The 18,480-nt window shown below is 42.0% G+C and overlaps 3 protein-coding genes across 8 annotated transcripts in view; 1 reads left to right on the top strand and 2 right to left on the bottom strand.

Annotated features, from left to right (window-relative positions):
- The window catches only part of LOC139068844 (uncharacterized), a 30,880-nt gene extending 12,670 nt beyond the window's left edge, over window positions 1-18,210 (bottom strand). The window contains exons 1-5 of one of the 6 annotated variants that reach the window (XM_070549220.1): window positions 13,503-13,964; window positions 13,243-13,375; window positions 9,239-9,866; window positions 4,196-9,131; window positions 1,656-1,815 (exon numbers count right to left, since the gene is read on the bottom strand). The gene's annotated coding sequence lies outside the window, so the exon portion shown is untranslated. Of the gene's footprint in view, window positions 1-1,655; window positions 1,816-4,195; window positions 12,947-13,242; window positions 13,376-13,502; window positions 13,965-18,070 lie in introns of those variants that run through there. The other 5 variants (XM_070549224.1, XM_070549219.1, XM_070549221.1 and 2 more) reach the window with 5 other exon arrangements.
- On the top strand, window positions 5,476-8,410 carry LOC139068947 (transcription factor Adf-1-like). Its single transcript, XM_070549788.1, has 4 exons — window positions 5,476-5,661; window positions 6,025-6,202; window positions 7,877-8,188; window positions 8,343-8,410. Exons 1-4 carry the CDS (start codon window positions 5,476-5,478, stop codon window positions 8,408-8,410), a joined length of 744 nt encoding a protein of 247 aa, XP_070405889.1.
- LOC139068845 (myosin heavy chain, clone 203-like) lies at window positions 14,204-17,665 on the bottom strand. The gene is made up of 2 exons (XM_070549231.1): window positions 17,643-17,665; window positions 14,204-17,535 (listed from the first exon to the last, which is right to left on the bottom strand). The coding sequence occupies exon 2, from the start codon at window positions 16,776-16,778 to the stop codon at window positions 14,985-14,987; it is 1,794 nt and encodes a 597-aa protein (XP_070405332.1). The 5' UTR covers window positions 16,779-17,535; window positions 17,643-17,665; the 3' UTR covers window positions 14,204-14,984.
- Window positions 18,211-18,480: the final 270 nt, after the last annotated feature.

The raw sequence follows: 18,480 nt of genomic DNA, 5'->3' as shown, positions 1-18,480 counted from the left end.
TATCCAAGGTGCAGGCCCCGGATGCAGAGCTGTGTCGTGCCTTTCACTCTTGCACACGGAACACTGCACTTTGACCTTACAATCCCTAGCAAGGTGCGATGATGCTGCGCAGCATCTGAAACACAAATTGTGTTCCTTCAAGAACATCTTGCGCTCTTCAATTGATTTTTCCCTGAATGCACGACATTTGCGTAATGGGTGTGGTTTCCCATGAATGGGGCATACTTTATCACAATCATCAAGCTTTGATGAGAATTTACTAAAATCAGAACTAGCTCTGGAGGATACGTTCATTTTACAAACTGAGATTTCTCTATGCTTGTTTGGCTGCCACGCTAACTTCTCAGTCCTATGGCTGATATCTGTCTGAGTGATGAAGTTGAAGCTTGGATCGTTGGCAGTGTTAGCCTCCTGGCAAACAAACTCTACAAAAAAGGTAAAGGGCGGATATGGCACATGCTCTCGCCGTTTGTACGATGCACCAGCTGAAGCCCACTTTTCTTGCAGACGAAAGGGGAGCTTCTGCACGATTGGGTTAACACCTCTTGCTGTGTCAAGGAATGGAAGTCCAGGTAGGTCTCCTTCATTCTTAGCGGAAAGAAGCTCCATCAGAAGATCACTCAACTTTGTTAACTTAACATAGTCTCAGTTTTCTACCTTTGGAAACGTGTCAATGCGCTTAAAGAGAGAATCCTCTATTGCCTCTGTTGAGCCATAGGTTCTATCGAGTCTTTCCCATATCATATCCAGCCCAGCTCCTGGATGATTAACATGAATTGCTCTGATCTGCTCTGCCTGTTCTTTTGACTCCTTACCAAGCCACTTTAAGAGAAGATCCATCTCTTCACTCGCAGTCAAATCTAAGCCACTGGTTGCAGAAAGAAATGAGCGTTTCCAGGCTCTGTAATTCTGTGGCTTGTCATTAAATTGAAGTAAGCCTGTAGACACAAGTTCACGGCATGCAAGATATCTCACAAAATCATTTGGGTTGGGGTTGCTATAGTTGGCGTTAGGAGAAATGGGATAGTCTGAGGAAAATGCACCCCTATAGTCATTTTGAGATCTCAGTTTCTGGGTTGGAGTAGCAGAACTATGTTCAAATCTTACTCGTTGAGACTCGTGGACATCTTCTTCTTTACAGATCTGAACTCCATGTGAGCTGGGGAATGACTGTTTTTATTGGCGTAACATTTTCATGCCGCTGATGCTCTGTCTCTGATACTTTGCTTTGGTCCGCAACATACTGTTGTGTCCGTTGAGTTGTTTCTAGAGGGTCGCAATCTAGTACAAGGTCACAACTACGTCTTTCACTATTGATATCAGCTGCAGCTTCCAACGCTTCTGCCTCTGCAATGGCTGCAGCAGTTTCTTTCTTATATTCTAGCATTTTCAGTGAGGCTTCCAATTTAGCCTTTTCTAGTTTTAGGTTTATTTCCTCCTCAGCATAAGAAAGACGAGCCTTTGCTGCTTCTGCGCGTGCTTGTGCCTTGGCTGCCGCAGACCCATTAGATGATGCACAGGAGTGCACAGAAGGAGTGTGCGAGTTTGTTTTTGACATGGTTGTTTCTTCTGACTTGGACTGAACAATTTCTTAGCGAATCTCTGCTTGGATGTGTTAATTGTCCATTAGTTGCTTGAGATGATGGTCTCCTTACCATCTGTCAGCGTTTCCACGTTATCTTGCCCGCTAGGAAGTGTGGTTTCACTGTACTGCCTCTGCTAGGGATGGGCAGTCAGCTAAACTCCTTCCCCACATCAAGACTCTGACGACACGATTCCCGGTTCACAGGTTTATTGACACAGGGAAAGGTGAAACTGTAACAAACAGTACAAGGCATAATCACTGTACTTATTCACCATGTACATATATAATGATGAAAATGTAATAACCCAGTTTCTTTTTAAATATGTCAACATGCAATGTCCATATGAATTACTTATCTTTTTAACTCAATTACAAACATCAAATTATGATTTTAACAAGTCTCGCAATAATGAATGGCTTTAATGTGTTTGCTGTTCCTAGGGTTGCCAACCGTCCCTTGAAAAACGGAATCGTCCCGTATTTAGAAACACAAGTGCACGTCCCGTATTGAACTCAAAAGGGACGCACTTTGTCCCGTAATATAGTATGGATCAAAATTAGTCTGTAGTCTATTACCGGAATTAACGCTTTGTTTGAAAGCCAGCCCTTCGCCTGCTCTGTGACCAATGAACTGACCGCATGCTTACACACGAATATGACGATACAGATTACCGCTTATTTCATTGGTCGAGGAACGGTCGCTTGGGGAGAAGATACCGGAAGAAAACAGACGACAGCAAACAGCACGGCCAACCAGGAAACTAACGCCGACACTGCTGTACAAGTCTCGGACGACAGTACCCCTCCGAGAAAGAAGAAAAAAGGCTTCAAAAATACAGGGAGGAATGGGAAAAGGAAAATTCCTGGCTGGAAAAACTGCGCGATAACACCTATAAAGCGCACTGCACCGTGTACCGGCGCAGTTTTTCCAAAGGGCATGGTGGACTCACTGACCTCAAGCAACATGCGTCTAGTAGTAGCCACATGAAAAACATAAAGGACGTGAAATTACGGGGAACCCTCGATCAGTTTGTCGTCCACAAGGCCACGGCAGAAGCAGATATGGTAAGTAAACATTGCTTTTTTAAACCCTCTGGTTAAAGTGAAGGTATTTATATGAAGAAAAAAAACCACTGTGTTGGGGCTTGTTTACTATTATTTTTATTATTTTTGTTGTCTGTTTCTGTTTTGTCATTAGTTTTTCTATTTTTTTTTAACTTGGGTGTTTAGTTTCGATGTAGCCTTGTCTTGGTTTATATGTTGTTTGGATAATTTTAAACTAAAAGGATGGATAAATACATAATAAATAAAGTGAACTATTGTATTGTATAAAAGCTATACAATGTAATAAATATACAATAAATGTTTTCCATTTATTTACCACTGTAAGTGTTCTATGTGGTGCTTATAACCCAGGTTTACTTCTTATCTCCATTGGCAGGTTAAACATCTCTATGGATGAGCTTTATGACGAGTGTGTCACTGCAACCAGCCTTCTGGAGCCCCTCACCAAAGGACCTCAGGAGAAGGAAAAGTGGCAGTCCAAGGGAACAGCAGAGAAGTGTATAGAAATTCTTCAGGCAGCTGACCTCTCCAACATCCAGCCTGTTGTATCGTTTGTACTCAGCATCCCATCTTCCACTGGATTGGCAGAGAGGATTTTCTCTCTCATGAAGAATAAGTGGACTGATGTGCGGAACAAATGTTCTACTGAAATAATTAGATGTGAGCTCATTGTCACTCTAAATTGTGACATGTTTTGCTCAGAGTTTTACTCTGCAGTACTGAAAGACAACTCCTAAATGCAGCAAGATCTCAAAAGAAATACAAATGGAGAAAATAGTCTGTTTTCACATAATGTAGCATTGAGCTTTTGAGTTCATGAGATTGGACTTTTTTTTTTTTACTTCAACCGTAGGCTACAGTCAAGGCCTTTGAGGCACAAATATGTTTACAGCTTCTCCACAGACTTTCTGTTTGCACTTTTCTAATTGCACTCAATGTGCAGTTACAGCGTTGCTCTTTCTGTTGTTTTCTATTAATTTATACAATTTTAAGTTAAGCAGAACAGAGTTGTTTTAAAGAGTTATTTATATTCTAAAAAGTAAAGCATAACAGGCTACCGTTTAAGAAAGAGACCTACTTTTTTTTGTCATTTTGCACAAAAAGTTGAGCATAACGGTTTTCTGTTTAAGAAAAATACCTTTGTTACTTAAAATAATTTTGTAATTTCACGCCATAAATAAATGGCTAAATGATCATTTGTTTCCCATGTTTTCATATCACAAAGAATATGCATCTTCTTAAACCAACTTCAAGTCAAATAGTAAAAAAAAAAAATCCTTTCACACCCACACACAAAAAAAGAGCAAAAAATCACCACGCTGGGAAGGGTGGCCTGGAGCGGCCGGCCCTGCCCGCGAGGTGTCCCTTATTTATTTTTCAGGGAGTTGGCAACCCTAGCTGTTCCCCTTTAACTAGCTCCATTAGCGATTGCTAGCTCAAACTGCACACGATCGGTTTTATCATTAAACTTACAAAAAAAATTAACTTACTCGAAAGAAAATTATTTATGCATGCAAATAACATATAAAACAAGTCTATACATACCCACAATGCTACCAAAGACATAGGATGTGTGTGGATGCCACTGGATTTATCCGGCTAAGGTCACCAAGCTGCACACGCCTTCTCCTTAATTCACAGACTTACTTCCTATTTACTGATGACATCATATCCTGTTACCAACTGCAGGTTTTTAAGGTGGCGCCAGGGAGTTACAATTGCATATTTAAAGGAGACATAACATGAAAAACTGAAAAACCCACTTTTTTATCCATTAACACAGTGTGTTTCACATTTTAAGTGTCTAAGTGAGCAAAAAGGCTTATATTATTCACTGGAGTTGCTATTTAGATATTTAATAATTAAGTTTTGGGCATATTTGTCCACCTGTTCAGTTTTTCAAATTATCTATTATATCAGTAATTTATTTCGTCAGGATAACTACCAAATATGGTCATGGCCCTCGGCTAAACACAGAGCCAATCCGCCATTTTTTCTTCTCGCTAAGATTTTTTGTAGTCCTATTGGAAAAATGCAGAATGTCTGGTTATTTTAGCCAAACACAGCTCAAAACTGTTCCTCGTTTTAAGGAAGGGTGGTGTGGCAGTATTTAAACCCAGAAGCTGATGACACAACTGCTAAAAAAAAAAAAAAAAAAAAAAAAAAAGTAGTGTTTCTGTGTGTGTGTGTGTGTGCGCCATAGACTGGTGTGCGCGCGTGCGCGTTCGTTCGTGTCTCCCAGGCTAGTAAGTACTGAAGGCTTCATCTATCTAAAAGGAGTCATTTCCATCTGAATGTGGCAGCAACGGGACACGGCAGCAGAGCGGTAAGCTTCATATCACTCTAAAATGTCGACAAACTTTACTTTAGATTTACGGGCATTAGCAGCACTAAAGCATTAGCATCTGACTTGCTATCACTAGCACAGTATGCTAGTAAAGTTAGCACCCAGATTAATGTGGATTTGGCAGATTTTCTTGGAATAAAACGTGATCTGGGATTTCTGATCAACGCCTTTTTTTTACACCAGATGATAACCTTCCACTGATTGTAACAGCAGAGAGCCTGTGTGTTAAGCCTGATTTATGCTTCTCCGTCTGCGTCAGTGCAGAGACACGCAACGCCATTATCCGTCCTTGCGTAGGGCTCCGGCAGGCACGCAAGTACTTACGGAGTCGAGCCCACTTTTTTAAACATCCGTCGAACGAGACGGATTACGCAAGCTAGTGATTGGTTGGTCCAGAAACCTGAGATCACTTCCGTCATGACGCAATCTCCTGTAAATTTGTCAACAGTGCCGGAGTCGTGTGTAGAAAGAAGTAGATATGGACCAGTTCGAGGAACGTCTTCTAGCGGAGGAAGTACGGAAATACGAACATTTATACAATCCATCTTTAAAGAATTATAAAGATGCCCAGGTCATTTACAACTCCTGGAAGGAAATAGCCCGTATTTTGGAAGTGGATGTGGAGAAATGCATGAAGAAGTGGAGGAGCATGCGGGACAAATTTGTCTGAATGAAAAAAAAACTTGAGGGGCACCAGTGGCGATCCAGGTGGCAAAAAGGTTCCAGCTTTTTATGTTTTGCTGTCGTGGTTGGAGCCGCACATAAAGCATAGACCCACATCTTCAAATTTCAAGGTAAGTACTTTAGCACGCGGTGTTTGTACTTCCTGTTTGTCTGTGCTACCAGCTACACATGGCGCTAACAAGCTGCAGTTCTAGTTAAAAGCTTTCATCAAAGTCATCCAAATCCATCTTATTATACTACTGTGATTACCTAAACCTATTAAAAAGTGTATTTGCATTCTGTTTTTACCAGTGTATGTAAGTAATAAAGAGATAATTATATGCCTGTGTTTGTTGAACAACAGGCCCCAACTGAACCACCTCAGGACCAGGCCTCATGTGGATCCTCACAGGATGAGGCCCCATCACAACTTCAGGGGTCTTCACTGCCTGCCTCTCAACAACAGCAGGATGAGTCCTCACCGGATCCTGTGTCATCACATTCCTCATCAGCAGTAGCGGTTTTAGGCACGGGCAGACAGGGCAGTTGCCCGGGGCGGCATTTTTTCATGACACAAAAGGGGCGCACAAGCGCTGAGTAAAAAAAAAAAAAAAGGAAATCTGCGCCGCACCGAGGTTTTCTATTATCTGTCATATGACAGTGTCTGGATTGGAAACAGCAAGTTGGCGCCCCCTGCAGCTGCAGGCGCTCCTGCTGACTGAGAACGTTCACGTGCACCGTGTGTCTATGAAGAACAGGAAGGGGAGGGGTGCGGCGGGGGAATTCACCTCTGCGTCTTTCCCAAATGAAATGAGCGTGCAGGGGCTGAATCAACTGTATTAACATGGCTAAAGTCAATCACATCTTAACGTTCTTCCATTTTTCATTCATAATATCATAAACACAGGCCTTTCATTCTTTCAGGTTTCTCTGAATTGTGTAAAATGGCCGAATAAAAAAAGGAAAAACAAAACGATTTTGTGGTCACCCCCCATCAAAGTCAAATAGTTTAGTCCTGACTAAAGGAAACTTACTGAGTCAGGAGCCAAACAGAAGAGATGAACATAAAAAAGGCTAAAACCACCAGTTGCCCCATTCAGGGGGAAAAAAAAGAAAAAAGAGGAGAAAGATAAAGGTATGTAGCTCTCATGATGCATGTTTTCAATCTTTTGAACCAGTTAACTGGGATTTTAACGGTTAAATGTGGTCAACTAATTGCTAACAGAGCTAATAGGGCTGAAATATTGAAACGAATATTCAAATGGTTCGAAAAAAGTCCTTGAATCGTTTTTTACTGATTCAAACTAGGATTTGTTAAATGCTCGCTGCAGCCTGTGGCCTGCCTGAACAACAACAAACATGTTGATCATGTTCACATAATAATAAATAAAACAACTCTACAAGCAGAAGAAAACTCCCCAGTCACCACTAACTATCCTGTTTATTTATTGCAGATGGCTGCACTGATTATTTTTTTACATGATTTGTTCTGTAAAAGTTGGCATTTTTGGTAGTCTACAGTTTTTTATGTCAGTTTAAATTACAATTTCAGAGGCCATTCTAAAATATTATGGATCATGAGATCTATTGGAGATCTACCCCAACTTTTGGACTGCTCTGCCAGTCTCTGTGGCTCAAGCTGAGAGGAGCTTTTCAAAACTTGATCAAGTCATACCTGAGGTCACCTATGTTTCAGGGGCGGCTCACTAACCTGTCTCTGATTAGTATCAATCACTCAGTAGGGGAGCAGATTTCATATGATGACATTATTGATGACGTTGCATCAAGGTTAGGTTTTAATTTTAGTTTGTGTTTTCTGTTCTAAGTGCAATGCTGTAGTGATTATCTTTAGTTTGTTATGTGTGAAATATTTTTGCTATTTAGACTATTTATTATATATTATGTTCATATATTCTTAATATTTAGTTATTGTTTGTTTTTGTATATTTGATTCTATATATTTTGATACAGTATATAATGTATATTGCTTTACATTCTGACAACTTCATAGTAATTAATGTAAATATGTGCAACTTAGAAAAATGAATGTTCAATAGTCGTTCTAATAAAACATGCCTGTTTGTAGAAAACATGCGTGTGTTCATGCAGGTGGGGTGGTGTGGTGGTGGTGGTGGGGGGGCGGTTGGGGGTGGGGGGCGCTCAAAGGGGGCCTCGCCAGGGGAGTAATTCGATGTAGAACCGCCACTGCTCATCAGCTTCATCAAATTCATCCCCATCTCTCCATGCCTCCCTTGCCCGAGAATCCGTTTCAACGGATCAACAAACAGCCAATGAGTTGCTAGAGTCCACCAGCACACCACGACCTGCTCTCAAAAAGAGGCGGTGCCAGCAGCATGTGGATGACAGCTTTTCTGAACAGATGGCCCAAATTGACAAACGTAGGAAAGAACTCAGTGAGATACTGCAGAAGGATGATGAATATGACAGGTTTGGGCAGGTTCTAGCGGACCTACTGAGGAAGGTCCCTGAACATAAGCAGGTGGTGGCCAGGCGCAACCTTTTAGCATGTGTGTGCGACCTTCTGCGACCTTCTGGAGAATTGAAATGTGTTTGTGTTGAAAGTTTTTTTTATTAGCATGTTATTATTTTTATTCCTAGAAGTGTTTCATTTGCATGCTTCTTTTCTATTAAAAGCGAAGTCTGTTTTCTTCCACTTTCCAGTTTTGTTTGTCATTTTCAGTTATTTGGCATCAGTTTGCACACAGTATTATTTCGCACTCATTGACTAGGCTCCAAAAAGCAGATAAACACAAATTCTTGAAAAAATGATTCATACCCCAAGATAATGTCAGGTTTTCAGTTGAGATTTTTTAAAGGTTTTATTCACTCAGCTTCAATTTGTAGTTAATTCAACTAGCACTTGCACAACAACATATGAGCTGTACAATCATGTAAACATCAGTTAACAAAGCACCAGAAAAATGGACCTGGTGAACAGCAATAAAAAGAAAACAGAACAGTACCACCAGGCACTGATTACGATGGACAACATCTAGTCTGCGAGTGTGCCACGTGACACAGTCTCCTCCTGCCAGGACACAGCTCCTTCTGGTGACAAAAAGAATTGTGCCAGTTCATTTCTCACACAAACGGCATTCCTGTTTGAGCGGCTCTTGCTCATCATCTTTGTGTTGACCGGTAGCAGATTGGAGTCACCCTCCACCATTCTCCGCCAATCTCCAGGGTGCGCCACTCCTGCCGAGTCGCTGTCAGCAAAAGTGGGTGGGATGTATCGGCTCTCTGGTGTGTTCGCATTGTCACTGTATGCCAGGTAGTTGTGGAGAACCACACACGCCTTCACAACCTTGACCGCTTTATCTGGGTGGAACTCGATGGCCCTCCCAAGAATTCGCCAACGCGCTGCTAGGATCCCAAAGCTGTTCTCAATGACACGCCGGGCTCTGGAAAGGCGGTAATTGAAGATAAGCTTATCCTTGTCCAAATTATGTCCTGAAAATAAAAACAGCAGCATTGAGTGTTATTAAACAGAACATAACCACAACTTAACACACATGACACACTTATTTTAAATGTGAAACATATGGCTAGTCGCATACCTGGAAAAGGTCGCATTACGTTGATGTGCAGGTGGAAGGCAGCATCAGCAACTAGCACGTGTGGTGCTTCAGTCCTGGTTCCAGGGAGAATCGCAGGAGGTGGCAGGTTCAACTTGTTGTTCAGGAGTGTTGAACCAAAGTCACTTTCTTTAAACACACCACCATCACTTTCCCGTCCATACCCACCGACGTCCACCATCGTAAATCGATAGTTGGCATCACATGTTGCCATCAGCACAATGGAGTGAGTGCCCTTGTAATTTTGAAGTAGTCACTCCCTGCATTTGGTGGGGCTTTGATGGTCACATGTTTGCCATCCAGGCTCCCCACACAGTTTGGGAAGTTCCAAAGACACCAAAAATCTGCTGCGATGACTGCCCACTGGTTAGTTGAAGGACATGGCAGGTAATCTGGTTGGAGTGCTTCCCACAACGCGCTGCAGACCTCAGAAACAATCATCGACACTGTGCTGGATGCCATTTTGTAGCTGGAAGCCACAGCCTGTTGACTGCTACCAGAACTCAAAACACGCAGAGTCACGGCCAGTCTCTGGGCAACATTGATCGGTATGCTGTGTGTCCCCTGGTGATGTATCAATGGTTTCAATCGCCGAACCAGCTCATCAAATCTGTCAACCGACATACGGAAATACCTGAAATGCATTTCTGCATCCATGTCCCTCAAAGGTTGCACAAGTCCAGAAAATTCGCCTGTTGTCGGCCTAGGCCTGTTTAGCGGACGGACATCCCACCGACGCCGCTGTCTCCTTTTATGTTCACGCTAGTATTTCAGCAGGATAAGCATTTCTTCATCTAGGTAACACTGTTCCAACTCGATCAAACTTCTCTGTCTCTTGTTGCTCGCCATTTTTCAGACTGCGAAAGTGATTTCCAAGGAAATAGTACGTCACTGTACGCTACGCCCTCTGTTGCCCTGGCGGAGAATTGCTTTGCAACACCCCTGCAGCAAAGGGAGAAGTATGAGAGCAAAACGCCTCCGTCAATCCGTGCGTGTCTGTCCCTTGCGGAGCTGACGGAGAAGCATAAACTAGGCTTTATTCTACGTGAGTGTGATGTAATCTTAGCATCCAGGAAATAAAGTCCCATATCAGCTCAAATGCAGAGTGACAAAGTCATTAAAGTGCGGCAACACAGTGGATTTAATAGAGTTTTAAAGAACAATCTCTGAGTGAAGTGAGGTTAGTTTTTTGTCTCACTGCAGATATAAAAACTAACTCTGCATCAGTCAGATGCAGCAAAGCTCACTGTCTGTATGAGCGTGAGTGTCGGAAAGCTGATAAAATCGGCTGTAAAATAATTAAAACAAAAGTAAAAATGCTCCTTTGCTTTTCAGAGTCCACATCCAGAAGGCTGGAGCCGTGTTTCACTGACAGGCTGTCAGACTAAAGCCCTGATGAGCTCAGCTGGGACAAACTGGTTTGATGTTTAGGTAAGTGAAGATCTGGTTCAAGACCTTGAAATGCTAGTAAAAAATAATTTAGCCAGCTTGCTAATGTTACTTTTCTTCTCCTCTAAAGCCTGATTTATGCTTCTCCGTCTGCATCAGTGCGGAGACACGCAACGCCATTATCCGTCCTTGCATAGGGCTCCGGCAGGCACGCAAGTACGTACGGAGTCGAGCCCACTTGTTTAAACATCCGTCGAACGAGACGGATTACGCAAGCTTGTGATTGGTCAGGACGCCGCTGTTGTTTACAGTGCCGCCATTGCAAAGAGAGCCGAGGATAACTAGCGGCAGACACGGAGAAGCTTGAAGACTACCTCGCGACAAACTCTAAAATTTAGGGCTGGGACTTGATTAAACATTTTAATCTAATTAATTACAGGCTTTGTAATTAATTAATCTCAATTAATCGCATTTTAATCGTTCAGGAAAATGTGCTCTCAAAGTAAAACTTTTAATTAAAATGTTGAGACAGAGAATCAAACATTAGACATGGTTATTACTGTAAACTAAAGCTTTTAATAAAAAAAATGCATTTTAATTATTCAAATGTCACTGTGTGATATGAAACAAAACCCAAATCAACTAAAATTTATAATTACAAATAGAAGGTTCCTGAGCCTTTAAATAGTCTCTCTGTCTAGTTGAATGACTGAAATAAATGTGACTTTGCACCAGATTCAAATTTTTCCAGTTTCACTTGTGTGTATAATTGGGAGTTTTTATTAGCATTTCTACTCATAATGTAGTAAAAACACATAAATAATAATCCTTCAAAATGACAGTAGAGCAGGAACAAATATGATCTAGGACTTAAATGTACTAACTTTTAACACCAGAGCAGGCGTGACATATTCTGAGAATGATCAGGAACACTAACTGGTTTCAGTTGGATGACTGGAGGTTGATGGGATGATAAAAGATCATGGCGAGGAAATAATGATCTGACGAACAGGTGAGCGGACCTTCCTTACGTGGGAAGTCCTGATGTTAATAAGGGGATGCTGCAGACCCGCAGATTCACGCCTGCAGCAGCGAATCTGGTGTGATCTCCAGCCTGATCACAACTTTCTCGTTCCTCGCTGCCCTTGATGTACTTAAGCATCCGGCAGCTTCAAAACACCTCGCAGCGTAATGATAGTAATGCATGTGATGTTTAGACAGTGACTCGTCTCAGAAACATAACACCCCGACAGCATTGTTTAGAAAATCATCAGAAAAGTTTCAGAGTGTTTCTGTTTTAACTTAAACTTCTGTTTTCAACTTTAAGACACGTTGTTTTTGACTGTTTACAGAGTAGTGAGAACACGGAGCGTTCTCCCAGCGGCAGCCAGGTGCCTCTCGTTTGTCTGACAACTTTCATAAACTACTGTTAGGGCACAGAATTATTCTGTCTGGTGCTTTCAGCGCTGCACAGATGTTACGTAAATGTTAAAAATATAGCTTACCGCAACTTTTGTAAAGTTTCCGGTGCCACCGGGCAGCCGCAGCAGGGACGATCTCTGAAAAATGTCCGCGACACAGACTCCGTTGTTGTCTGGAAGTTATTTTCCCCCCAAGTTAAGAAAAGAGGCGGACGTGTTTCCTAAATCCTGCATCAGTCCAAGCAAGGCAACTTCTTTCTGTTTTTATTACGTTTAGTAGCCATTAGCGCTGTGCATTGTTGTGTGCGTCAGTGATATTCAGTCTACGAGGAAGTCGTGCAATGACAAAAGTTCCGCCAGTGGCGGCTGGTGAAAAATATTTTTGGTGGGGCTGTGCTATTTTTTTTTTAAACAAACTTGTGCTTTCTGAGCTTTGTGCACAACTTCACTATTTCCTGAATTAAGCACAGCTCTTTTATTTCCAGCTAGGCCTGGACAAACTGATTAATCCAGGTGTGTCTGACTATTGGCACGCTGCCTTGCGGACCAAGGTTGAAAACTACTGCATTAAATTGCACATAAAATAACATGACCATAAATGGTAAATAGGCAATGCAAGAGGCAAGTAACAAAAACATTTTGTTTAATTTCAACATTTGAGTGAACACGAAAAATTATGAGCAGGTCACTGTTACAGTAATGGTAGTAAACACTACTTAGACAAAATGCCAGAAATTTACACTGTTAGGACTTATGGAAAGTGGAAACACTTTCATAGGAAATAATGTCATCAGTATCCTCTTACAAATGTCATATTTCCCACTTTTTGGGACAATAAAACATTTCTGGTTCTCAATGAGATGTTTTTACTTCAAATGTAAAAACATCTCATTGAGAATCAGAAATGTTTTATTGTCCCAAAAGCTGGGAAATTTGTTTGCTGCAGCAGAAGTGTAACAAGTAAAATGGAATCAGATTGATGTATGTACAAATTTACTTAAAATACACATTTACGTGATTAAATATGTATAATAGGTATGTGTGTTGAAATTAGTTTTTACAGTTATTGCACATTAAACAATGTACATGTTATTAAACAAATGTCCCGGTTTGTGGGACAACCAAGGATTTCTGATTCTGACTGTCTTGTTTACATAAATGTAATGTACAGCTTACCTCTGCACCCAGCTGCTGTTCTCCCTGTCCAAACGTCCTCCGTTTCTTTGTTGGCTGCTGCACTGATGCGCTGCATTCCTCAGTCAGAGAATGAATGGAGTCCCCAATGAGACACAAGTTCCACATCCACCTTCTGTGGATCCCAGCCGTTTTGAATAACAAACACAGAAAGCAAAATAACGCATTAGCGTGATTGCATCCAGCTAGCCACTGCTTCCTGGTGTACCAATTTTGGGAGAAGCCTCGTGTGTACAGTTTACCCTTCTCCTTGTCCTGCTGGCTTATCTTTACGTCGGGCTGATCTGGTCCAAGCTCTTTGACATTAAGTTTTTCCACCATAGTTCTCCTCTCGAACGGATACTGGAGAAGAGACCGAACTGAATTCAGTGGCTGCTGAGATCCGGTATCCATGTTGTAGGCGCACTGGCGTCCATGTCTACGTCTGCATCATGACCGTCACGAGTCACGACCAAATACGTGCTGGAGTCGAGACTCTCCGAGTTCTACCGAACACCAACGAAACCCTTGGCGGTAGCTCTATCGCCCATCATGCTTCTGAAACGTTCTGAAACAACGTCAACGCTGATTGGATACATTCCCATTCCTACCCTTTGATTTTCTTGTCAGCAATTGGACAGCTGGTCTCGTCCTGTTTGGGCGATTGAAAAATAGCACACAGCCTCCACCGCTCGGCAGAGACCGGCAGAGATCGGCAGGGACCAGCAGAGACCAATATATATATATATATATATATATATATATATATATATATGTATATATATATATATATATATATATATATATATATATATATATATGTGTATATATATATATATATATATATATATATATATATATATATATGATTTATTTTTGTTACAAAACACACAATTAACTTAGAATATGTGATTATTGTTAATTTTATTTATTTATTTTTTAAAATAAAAATTAAAAACACAGGGGAAACTGAGAGGGCGGCGCCCTATCGCCCTCTACTGGCCAGCCGCCACTGCTGCTGACCGCACCTGGAACGTAGGAAGGTGGAGCAGGTAGCTGACCACACAGCCTCTCCCAGTTGTTTGCTATCGAAAATCTCAAAGAAAAGACTAGATGGATGCCCAAGATTTCAGCAGTTAAATTGCTTCCAGAATAGATGGGATCAGCCAGGAGAACGTCATAGTTTCCCTTCCTCAGCTTCTTCATGATGGGCTCTGATTTCACCACACCACCGTCCAAAAACTGGAGGGAAATCTCAGTGTTGATCTTGAACAATTCCATGTCTTTGATGTAAAGCTGAAAGTAGTTCAGCAGCAGATTGCATGGAGTCACCCACTTTTTGTGTCAGAGGCTTTCCAGCAATCCCCACACTAAGCAAGCATGTTTCTATGTTAAAGAAAGCTGCATCAGTTACTCACTCACTCACACCCAGAGACATGTTAGGGTCACTAGTTAACCCTACGTGTGTGTGGGGGGAACCGGAGCACCCGGAGTAAACCCACGCATTCATGATGGGGAACTAATTCTCCATCAGGAAGCCCCTATTTTTCTGGTGTGCTTGTGTGTGCTCTAAGGGGTGTTGCATCTAAGATTAGATATTCACTCACTCACTCACTCACTCACTCACTCACACAAAAATGTCTAAATTTAGAGAATGCTAATGCTAATTTTCGTGAGGTCACAGCTGGGGTTTAAACTGGTGACATCATCATGAAGCCTGAGTGTTTTGGGGGTCAGATGCTAATTTAAGGCCTAACTTTATGTTTCCGTAGACACGCCGGAGTGAGAAACTTCTTGAAGCGCCTCCACAATGAAACGTTCTGGTTCCTGACTGTTTGTGGAACGCTGTCTTTGGGGGAAGGCTCGTTTTCATGAAGACTTCTGCTTGCTTCCACTGAATCTATCTGTTCTTCAGGTGGAGAGCAAACATCATGTCCCATCTCGTAATCCTCGTCAGGCTCCAGACTCTCAGAAGTTTGTTCCTGAGGTTCACATAGAGAAGCTTCCTCTACCAGCTGGTACGTAAAGGCTTCCAGCTCCTCAGACAGCTCATCGTCTGGCTCAGGCGTGTTCTTCCTTGAGTTAAAGGTCTCCAGTTGTTCTGAGAGATCGTGGTTGATTTTCTCCAGATCTCTAATTTGTGTCTGTAAGTCCTCGTTGAACGAGTCCTTGTTCTGAATCTCCTGTCCCAGCCGGAGTTTCAGCTCTGACTCCTGTTTTAAACGCTGTTGCTGGTCTTCAATCAGATGTTCTCCTTCCTCCAGCTGAGTTTTGAGAGTCTGAATTGTTATTTTGAAGGTCTCTGCATTACTCTGGTAGTAATCCAGTCCCTCTTCTAGATCACTAATTTCTACCTTTAATTTCTCATAAACTTTGTCTTTGTTCTGGATTTTCTGCTGCTGATCAAACTTGGATCTCAGCAGCTCAGATTCCCGTCTGAGTCGCTTTTGGAGGTTTTCCAGCAGATTATCTTTCTCCTTCAGCTGTAAGTTTACCTCTTGCATCATTTTGTTGCAGGACTCTTCCTCACCTCGGTAATAATCCAGTTTCTGTTTGAGTTCATCAATCAGAGTTCTGGATTTTTTACACTCGCTCTCTACCGTTGAGCTTATTTCAGCTTGGTCACTGAGACTTGTGTCCAGGCGAGACAGCCGTAGGTGTTCCGAGCCGACTGTCTGGAAAAGGGAATCGAAAGTTGGATGCCGACATCCAGGCGACTCCTGCTGGACTGGCTCAGCTAATCTGAGACTCGGTCCCAGCTGAGTTTTGTCCTCTGAACTGGGTTCACATTCCCCACTGAGAGAAGCCTTTTCTCCGTCCTCCTCAGAAAGCTTCTCCTCTGCCTCGTTCGTCTCAGAGAAGATACTTTTCATCTCGTCTACCAGAACCCCGTTTATAATCTCTAAATCTCTGATTTGTTCATCTAAAGCCTCGGTGAGCGAGTCTTTATTCTGTTTCTCCTCTTCCAACTGCAGTCTCAGCTCTGACTCCAGTCCTAACTGGTTTTGCAAACTTTCAGAAACATTTAGTTTTTCCTCTAACTTAATTTTCAAAGCCTGAATTGTAGTTTTGCAGGTCTCAGCGTTAAGCTGGTAGTAATCCAGACGCTCTTTCAGTTCATTAATTTCTTCTCTTAGTTTCTGATGAACTTTGTTCCTAATCTGGTCGTTCATCTTCCCCTGTTCAAATCTACGTCTCAGCTGGGATTCCTGCTTTAAAAGATTTTGCAGATTTTCACACACAGTTGCTTTCTTCTTCAGTTTGGTCTCTAAAGTCTGCAGGGTGACTTTGCAGGTCTCTGCGTTGTCTTGATAAACGTCCAGTTCTTGTTCCAGGACGGTAATTATGTCGTTGTATTTTTCCAATTCAGTCTCTGCTTGTAATGTTTGCTGCTTTTCATCACTTAACCATTTCTCCGTGATTAAAAGCTGAGACTGGACTTTCTCCAAGAGCGCCATATGGGAAAAATAAATTTGGGGGTGTTTACACCCAGTTAATTCCCGCTGAAGCTCCTCAGATGAAAAATGTAGAATAGACATGATTCTAGAGGCTCTTGGTCTTTTATCAAACTCAGAAAAAAGGTTTGAGGTTGTAAAAGATGATTGTCTCAGAGAGTCGATGTGTCTCACACCAGCAGTCGACTGCTAATGAAGTGGGAGCTGGCTGATGCTAGATAATAGGACTCTGAGCCTTTATGACGTCACTTCAAAGGATCACGTGGGCGGGGTGAAAGAAGTAGTAGTAGTAGGCACTGGTGGTCATAGTAACCCAAATGGGCGGAGCCTAACTTTAATGCATTTATCTCAGTCTGGACCATCGACGCTCCAGTGTTAACATCAACAGCAGCACCTGAACGCCCCTTTCTTTAACTTTATATGTAATAAAAATGAACTTTAACCTGAACCAACGTATTTCTTTCAGAAAATGTAAAAAATATCTCTTTTTTTTTCAAAATGTTAGCTTATAAGTCCTTTTGTCCCACATTTTGAATTTTTTTGTCATATTTTATTATTTATCTCAATTATAACATATTACAATAACACAACACCAATGTTTAAAATGCATCATTTTGGAGCAGCAGAGCTGTTTTTGTCAAAAACAACGTAAATGAGAAACGGGGGGGGGGGGGGGGGGGCTGTGTCACATTGAAGAAAATGTCGAGCAGAGCTAGAATTACGAAGCCCTCGACGTCCTCACCCAGGGCTGTGTATCTGCTTGAACTCTTGGGGCACCGGGGATTCTTGAGCAGAGAGGAGGAACAGCGCTGATCTTTGATGCGCTCCAGGCAACTGCGTCCTGCGCGCACGGCACATTGTCAAAGTGGCGCAACCCAAAAAATCTAATTAACCCACGGGGGCAAGGCTCTACAGCAGAGCCCCCCTGTAGATTCCCCCGTTTCTGACCTTTTGTGGGACTTGAGCGAGGGCAGAGGCGATCATGCCTTGTCTGTGGTCAGATTCTTGACAATAGATCCCAAAGAAAAGACCACGATGCCGTCATCTCCAGAGCTTTGGACAAACTTTTCGAAATACTGCAGGAACAGAGATTTTTAATTCTTTTAAGCAGAAAATTGTATTTTTTAAAATCAAAATCTGCTTTTTTATTCAATAAAACAGCTAATAAGATGTCTATTTTTGTAGATCTTTTTTTCCAGATCTTATTCTTTACATTAGGATTTAACCCTCTGGAGGTAGGCGTTGCAGATGTGCAACATTAGAACCATTTTTACACTCAAAAGAAGGATTTAGTTGTTTGCCCTTTTATCAAAACTTGTTTTGAGCCTGAGAGGGTTAACTATGATTTTTTTGGTGTACAATTATGGAAAAAGCACCTTTGATAATGGTTTAGCAGGTTTGCAGTGAATCCCTCCAACAAATTTGAAGTTGGGAAGTAATGGACGGGGAAAGTCAAAATCCCAGTAGGTTCTCAACAACCAGATGTCAGCATTACCCATCATCTTACAGGCACTGGTGGGTGTTCCTGAGAAAACAAACATGTTCATGATGACTGGATGAAATCCATTACGTAATTTTCTAGTCAGTAATTCTCACCTTCTTCCACATACACTGATCCAGAACTAAGTCCTGCAGGACGTAGAAGAGGACGTTCCACGTTCTCTCTGAGAAGTTAATCTTGTCTGTCAGTCTGCTGACCGCACCTGGAACGTAGGAAGGTGGAGCAGGTAGCTGACCACACAGTCTCTCCCAGTTGTTTGCTATCGAAAATCTCAAAGAAAAGACT

Source organism: Nothobranchius furzeri, chromosome 3 (assembly GCF_043380555.1).
Source record: "Nothobranchius furzeri strain GRZ-AD chromosome 3, NfurGRZ-RIMD1, whole genome shotgun sequence".
NCBI classification, from domain to species: Eukaryota; Metazoa; Chordata; class Actinopteri; order Cyprinodontiformes; family Nothobranchiidae; genus Nothobranchius; species Nothobranchius furzeri.
The sequence above is the reverse complement of the archived record's forward strand: the minus strand, read 5'-3'. Positions and strand labels throughout refer to the sequence as shown.

Bases quoted from the DNA above. Each gene is read 5' to 3' on its own strand.
- LOC139068947 (XM_070549788.1), top strand. From the start codon at position 5,476: ATGGACCAGTTCGAGGAACGTCTTCTAGCGGAGGAAGTACGGAAATAC. The intron at 5,662-6,024 runs GTCTGAATGAAA...GTTGAACAACAG, and splicing joins GGAGCATGCGGGACAAATTT to GCCCCAACTGAACCACCTCA. The intron at 6,203-7,876 runs GCAGTTGCCCGG...ACTGCTCATCAG, and splicing joins TTTAGGCACGGGCAGACAGG to CTTCATCAAATTCATCCCCA.
- LOC139068845 (XM_070549231.1), bottom strand. From the start codon at position 16,778: ATGTCTATTCTACATTTTTCATCTGAGGAGCTTCAGCGGGAATTAACT.